The 7755-nt window shown below is 40.3% G+C and overlaps 1 protein-coding gene across 2 annotated transcripts in view; it reads left to right on the top strand.

Moving 5' to 3' along the window:
* Positions 1-3261: 3261 nt before the first annotated feature.
* gramd4a (GRAM domain containing 4a) overlaps positions 3262-7755 on the top strand; it is a 52951-nt gene continuing 48457 nt past the window's right edge. The window contains exon 1 of one of the 2 annotated variants that reach the window (XM_044186385.1): positions 3262-3634. In XM_044186385.1, coding sequence (XP_044042320.1) covers positions 3606-3634 — 29 coding nt within the window. In that variant the 5' untranslated portion in view covers positions 3262-3605. The remainder of the gene's footprint in view (positions 3635-7755) is intronic. The other variant, XM_044186384.1, reaches the window with a different exon arrangement.

The raw sequence follows: 7755 nt of genomic DNA, 5'->3' as shown, positions 1-7755 counted from the left end.
AGCACAGTGCGCCATCATGGCGCCATCGGTGTGCCTTCCTGTTACATTGAAACCACAACTACATCCCACTGTGTGTGAAGGTGGTGGCGCATGAACATTTTCAGTGTGTATGTGCACGTTTTCCATGCGTGTGTGTCCATATTTCAATGTTTTCACCCTTGAAATCACAAGTGAATATTTTAACAAAAGACATTCATATGAAGTCATTCTCAATATACTTTCAACATATCATGACATTAAAATGTCCCGGGGAACCCTGAAAGCACGCTTGACAGAATTAGGACTGAGGAGACAGAGCAGGAAATTGACTTGTCAAGGTGTAGCTTTTTCAATAAAGCCAAAGGCCTAAACGATTGGCCATCTAAGGGACTTCTGTGTAGCTGACAATTCTAGTTAACTTTAACACATGCCCAGAGCACCATCAGTTGCTGAGTTTAGAGCGTCCCTCTGGCTGATCCAATCTGGCACCAACCCACCTTAAAGGGTAACTTCAGTATATTTCAACCTGGACTCTATTTTCCCATGTTTTTGAGTCTAAGTGACTAATTGGGACAACAATTTATGAAATTGGTCCAGTATTGAGTGAGAGGGCTGCAGCTGGCAGCCGTGAAACTGGCTGTAATGTAATAATTTGGGGCAATTGCGCGCCGTCTATTTACATCCACTAAAAGTGCTTGTTTTTGCCACTGACAGGCTCAGATTGTTATTATAAGTGTCTGACAACATTGTGGAAAGGATCCCTACAGAGATAGACATTTGTGAGAGTAAGATCCTTTTTGTTTAACCGGAAACAGCCGTATATCGCTATATAGTAATTTTACCTCGCCACTTGGGGGCAGCAGAAACAAGCTGTGAACACGACACTGACATATTGTCACCTTTTAAATTGATATGGCAAACCTGCCAGCAAAAAGAAGCCTATTTACACGTCCGACAGACACAGAACAATGCTAGCATTCATTTGAAGTCGTGTTTCTGTCCACCTGGCAAATGTAAGTCCAATATTCACTCTCCTTTTAGCTCTATATCTGGCTCTTTAGCTGCTGAATGCTCAGCAATGTTCACCAGCTAGTCGCTAACTTTGTCTGTCTGCTATTTGGTGCTGGACAGGTAACATAAAGTAAGACCAAGACAATGAGCTGAAAGACGCTACAAAGGTCCGTAGAGCTTAGCGGAACTGTTGTGTGATAATTCTCTGCGGGTTCATCACTACAAGCGACCCCTTTCACATAAAAGTAGTCATGTGCCCCATCGTTAATATAAAAACATTGATTTTAGCTGCTTTCATGAACAGTTAATGTCTGATGTTGCCTGAAAAAAAAGAGCCTACAATAGTGCAGGAAGTCAAGAGTGCTTTAAAGACATAATGGCACAGCGTCTACCAGCCAGTGTACAGTAATTCAGTCAAGTGGTGCACAGCAGTTCTTCAGATAGCAGGCTGCATTAATGATAGCTAAGTATTCTAATGAGTGGTAATAAAGGATTGCCTATATTTTTGCATGAGTCACGCTCTTCAGTTGCCTTGCTGCTTTTCATATCATCTGATCAGTAATGCAAAGTGCTATAGGAAATTTCTCTTGTAATCAAGGACTCTAAATATCCCTTTTCTGATCTCTCAAGGTCTGCAGATAGTACTCATGGGCCTGACATGGAAAATCCTCTCTGTCAGTGCCTCAGACATTTGCCTAGACAAATGTGAAGGTAAGCAAAATGTGCACTGCCTCTCCAGTGTTCTTCAGTAGCAGCTAAAGCCACACAAATATGGACTTCTCGTCAACAGAAGCTGCACCTTGGAGATGGTAAGACACAGCTTTTACTTTTTCTTTCTTACTTTTGTTTTAAAATGCAGAAAGCAACCAAGAATAATGTGGAAAAAAATGATGAAAGTCTGATCCACTTTCATGCTAACATGTTGAATTCTTATGCAGGCTGCTCACAGACAGTATGTTTGTGGTGAGGAGGTGGTGGCAACACGGCAGCCGCAGGACAACCAGGCCAAAGCTGTAGTGAGGACGAGACTGCACTGATCCTCATCGGCCTCATTGGTAGTCTGACTGCAGACATAGAAAGTACTTGTGATTACTTCCCTGTAATCTATGGTCTCATCTCAGAGGTCAGGAGTCAGTTGACTCCTGTTTCTCTCTCACTTTCTATCCATTTCACTCTTCGGTCCTTCAAACCCATCTTCTTCTTTGTCCATTTGAGCCCAAATTCCTTCACGGTGTAAGTGCAGCGACAAGAGGAATCTGTTAACTCAAGACCACTTCATCAAGGCAAGTAGAATTTCACAGATGAAACGAACATGCAAAGGTTGGTCCTTCAAAAACTGTCAGTGTTTTTTGGTTCTGAGTTTTATTTTTAGGAGGTGTCTTCAAGTCTTCATTCATCTATTCAGACCTGTGGCAATGCTGGAGGAACCCACATTAAAACTTGACTAAAACTATTAAATACATTTTATCCCTTTGTTTAGCTTAACATAAATTGTTATTTATGATTAGGTTAGGGTCAGGTTTTCTGGGAATTTGGGGGGTTTAGCAACCTGTAAAAATGTACATATTTTTAGGCTAATTTCAGTATTTATTGACCCAGTATTTTTCCCACCAGGATTTGGTATTTTTCCACCAGAATTTTATTCCTGGCAGAGTGGAGAATGCAGCATTCAGACCTTGGCAAAAGAAACAGTAACACTGTAATTTCCTTATAATTTCCTAGGAAATTTCCTGGAAAGACTGAATGAAAGAATGTCATTTGGTTGTGTTAATTTTAAGAAGAATTTCTGCAAAAGAACTGCTCAACTTGAATTCATACTTGCAGAAACTAAACAAACTATAAATAATCCAAATAATCGGACCTTTTATTAATGGCTTTGACTGGTGACCTCAAGATCACAGCAAAACATTTAGGAAATATTTCAGAATCTGCATTCAAAACTAATGAGAAATTACACTCATGGGGCGTTTTCACATATGCATTCAAGCATTTTCATACAATATATGCTTGAATAGAGGCGATAGACTCATTGCACCACAATAAGAGTCAGTAAGAACAGTACATTACGTCTTTGGGATTGATTTACAGTAATGCTTAATTACATTATAATGAGGCCATTGTTTACCCACCTGTGTTTGTACTTTAACACTACATGATAGTTGCAGCCACGGGGCGGTGGTGAGGAGAGGTGGCTGTGTTTCCGCTCTGCTCCTGTCTCTGAAGCATCATTCACCCTAACGGCCCCTTTAAGAAAGCAGCGCCGAACACTGACGAAATTTCCTCGGCCCTGCTCCCGTCCCTGCCCGTTTCTGCAAAATCAACAAGAGACGAAGGCAAGCTAGTATCTGCGAGCTACGGGCCAACGTCGCTGACCAGGGAAACTCTCTCCAGACAGGAGGGAGACGCAACTGGTATTTTTTCCCCCAGTGTCTACCTGCCTAACTGCTTAACACTCGGCAGGAGACGACATTTAGTCTCCTCACAGACACAAGCGCATATTGTTGGGATGGATGGACCAAGTGAGCAGTTTTCGCCTTGAGGCTGGCGCTAATTTGGACGTCCTGAGCAGCAGGTGTACTGAAGGATAAAGCAGACTAAAGGCAATCTCAGTGTTCATGAAACTTTGCTACAAATTACGTGCTGGGTAAGAAGATTCGTTTTTCTCTTTATAACGTTCTTCAAGTGTCTATTGTTAAAAGAAAAGGAAGGGTATTGTTTTATGTCAGCCGCCTGTCACACTGTCTCTTCGGGGTCATTCAAATTGCGGATTATTTGGTTTTCATGTTCTCCTGATATTACAGATAAAAAAACAAAAAACAAAGATGTCCGACCGTTTGAGGGTTTATTGAAACCGTTAACTCGAGGCCTAACGTCCAACTCCAGCGTTTAATTCAGCCGCTGACTCAGTTGTTAAAACATAACGGACACATTTGTATTCAACAATGCAGTTTGGCTTAACGTTAGCTAACGTTAAACTGTAACGTTACCACCGTTGGATGGAATCGTGAACATCAAAGTCTTACTAACGGTCGTCAACTGTCAATACAGTTTTTTTTGTTTTTTTCAAATAAGGTATATTGCTGCTTCTTAAAAGACCGTTTGTGGTTTTCTGTTTTATCCCTCAAACACCCCCAATAACCCTATAACTGAATAATGATACAGCCTAGCTACTTTGTGTTAATATTTTTTAATGAATTTTGGGCAGCCACTGTTCATACATGTTCGTACACTATGAAAATGAACTTGAAGACTTGAAACTTGACCTGAAATCTATCACAGACATTAAACATTATACCCTTTTTAAAAAAAATGTTTTTTCAAAGTAGCATAATGTACCTGAAAGTGCATAATGATTTGGAAAGTGTTGGTATGTTTACTGACAGTAGGAAGCTCCTACATCTAAGATTTGAGAGTAACGTTAGTGTTCTAAAAGGTGCTGTCAAACCAAGATTAATTTCCCATTCCTATGAGTGGGGAAGTGGCTACAAGCCTAAGTTTCCTGCCCTGGAGTGACCCCGCCTTGTTTGCCTCACTCAAGAGTTCAAAGTTGGTTACACTTTGACCTGAGTCAACACTGTCCATCCAATTTGAGAGACAGATTGACCTGTTAAGGAAGTATTGATTGTTTGTATCCCTGTTTATATAACTGCATGGTGAAATAATAGCAGCAGAGTAGGAGGGATGCTGCATTAAAGGCAGTGAGTGCAAGGGCAGGGTTAGAGGTAACAAAGTATTTTCATGTATTCTCTTAAGTTGCAATTTATGCCTAATTTTTGTCACTGCGTGGGAGTAAATCCCACCTCGCCAATTCTGGTCTGACTGTGCCCTAATGCAGGAGTTCCCCTGAATTCATATTATCGTTTTCAAAAACACTCATGTTTGCTAATATCTGTGAACTCATCTCAGTCCAGCCTCTAATGCACTACAAGGGCATACATTGTTGCTGTCTTCACATGATCATTATGAGTAGTGCTGTACGTTGACACTTTTGTGTTAAAAACACAAACAGACACGTACCATTCAAAAGCTGCACGCAAAAAATACATGGACATGATGTTGGCTTTGAAAAATGCACGTCATAACTGACTTTTATTTTTGTTCAGCCAACTACACGTTGCCCAGAGGGTTGCATTAGTGGGCTATATAAAAGCTAGTGCATTCTTCTAGTTTCTTTATCATTCTTATGTCCAAATTTGTTGACTGAGACTCTTCTGAGACCCTTGTTTAGCCTCCAACTACAGACAGAGCAGAATGTGTCTAATAGGTCTAATTAAAGTTCATCAAATCTGCACTTTCCTCCCTTCCTCCCGCTTTATCCCCAGGGTGGACATCAAATGAAAATAAGAGGCTCGATGAAAACATTTACAATAACAATGTGTATCCAGATTGGGACTGTGTTCCAATTTAATAAGACTCAGTAACTACTTCTATTAGGCATTATTGTTTTGTCCTCCTAAGTTAGAATGGCACTTGGCAGCATACTTTGTTTCATTACATGCAGTTATTATTCAGCGTGGCAGTAGCCTGGTGTTTTTTTTTGTTCTGACCATCTGTTGCCTGTCACTTCATTATGAATGCAGGAAAGTGAGCAAAACAAACGCTGAAGCTACTCCTTGGAACATTCTGGTCAATGCTGGCAGATGAGATTTTTAAGGTCATGTTAATCCCTCTCTCTGTCTCACAGCGTCTTATGAAACGTGTGGAAGTTTAGCTTAGCTCTACAGGTGAGTCTCTTGCTATACTTAGCCTTGTTTCTACCAAGCACCGTGGATAATGACAGGATGGCCTAATGTGGTTTTATGCAGCACATTCGAGTGAGATCGCCTGTAAAAGGAAACGAGGTTTGCATCAGTCACCACAGCGGAAACACTACACTGTAGCATTTCAGTCTAACAAGCGGTTATTGTCAAACTTTCTATTATTCTAAAACAAAACCTGACTGCCTAATTTCCCAGAAAATACACTTGCACAGAAAGTGGCCTACTTGTGCGAGTGCTCTAGCCTGTATTGTACTCAACAGTATGCAGTTGTTTCCACTGCCCCCCTCCCTTTCGTGCATGGTTGATAGGCAACGGTTATATAGGATGTAATAGTAGAAAGAGCTACTCAGATCTCATGTGGCTGTACTGTGCCAGTATCATCTTATAGCTGTAGATAGCCATGGGTGATAGTAAGGCCATGCACCTGAATAGTTATCAAAGTAAGATGAGTGTGTTGGTGTTTATCTGAGAACTTAGGTTTATTAGCCAACCATTGTACATTATAAGCCAAACTAATTGATACTCAGATGAAAGTAGCCATGCCCTGATACTAATACATAAAAGAACGTGATGACTGTAATAGCACTCATAAAAAATGCATTATTGTGGTTACCAGCAAGGATCTATCAAAACATTGCATGCTATACTTGCAATCTTGGCTTGTGATTAGTGTATTGTGGTGAATACATAGGGCTGCTCAGCTAGAATGAGAATTACAAGATACTATAGCAAAAACAATTAGTCAATTAATTGATAAGTCAACCGACAGAAATTTAAACAACAATTTTTTTAAGCAAAATTTGCAAAAACACAAATAAAATAAACATTTTTTCTTAGTCTTTTATGATAGTAAACTGAATAGTTTTGTATCAAGTATTAATTTTAGAGATTAGGGCTGCAACTAACAAAAATTAGACTGCCTCTTACAGCTCGATATCCATGAATGACTGTGATTGGCTGTTGCAGTGAGTGTGACCCTTGTGACCAAGAGTAACCCTGAGCTACTACGGGTCATTAGCAGAAGATTACTCAGACAGACATAAACGTACACACACAGATACAGTATTAGGCTTGTACAGCCGATACACACCGGGCTTGTAAAGCTACTCACCCTTAACTAATGTATGCAGTAACAAACAAACACTATCCACCTGTGTGTGTGTGTGTGTGTGTGTGTGTGTGTTGCTACATTGTCAATTTGTTTAGGTGCATGTGTTTGTGCGTATCTTTGCCTCTGTTTTATGTTTTATGACTGCACCAACCTCTCCCCTAGCAGTTGTGTTAGCAATGACTTATGATTAGGTACAGGTGGATGGAGGTGTCTTTGTGTTTGTACATAACCGAGCAAAAAAATTTACGAGGCCTGTCTGTGTGTATTCCCTTCAGTAACATTCACATAGTGATCAGACCTTGAGCTAAAGCCCTTTCCTCCTCCTCCTCCTGTCCTCTCTTTTCATCTTTTCATTCTCCTATTTAAGACGGTGTTGTGGTTGAAACTGCCTCTGTACTGGAGAGAGAAATCCTTAAAAAAGGAAATAAATAAAGGAGAGTTAGCCTGAAGAACAGCACGGTGTAAAGTGGTGAGGAATAGCATGGGAACAAGTAATGTACTCGAACATACGAACATAGTTTATAAAAATTATGGCTGTTTCATAAATATTAGCACTTACTTAAAGATTGAATGGAGTGTGATTTATTTGTTGCATTTTTCAATTGAATTCTCAATGAAAATGTCCATTTCTGGGGTGTTTTTTAGATTTGTAAATGCAAATTTGTAAGTGCAACTGATGCTTTTTATTAGTCACTATTGTTATGGCCTGATTTTCATGGTAGGTAACTGCAGTTAGTTAGAGCTGACCAGCGGCTCACTGAGCTGTAGCACCGAGCAGGCTGTAGGTGGATTCAGGTGGTTGTAGTGAGAACTGATTTCATTGTGACAGATGTCTTGACAGCTTGGAGAGAAGTGTTTATTAATTTACCACTCACCATGTTTCCACTCACCCGT

The sequence above is a fragment of the Siniperca chuatsi genome, linkage group LG23, assembly GCF_020085105.1.
Source record: "Siniperca chuatsi isolate FFG_IHB_CAS linkage group LG23, ASM2008510v1, whole genome shotgun sequence".
Lineage (NCBI taxonomy): Eukaryota > Metazoa > Chordata > Actinopteri > Centrarchiformes > Sinipercidae > Siniperca > Siniperca chuatsi.
Note: the sequence above shows the minus strand (reverse complement) of the source record. Positions and strands in the feature narration are given on the sequence as shown.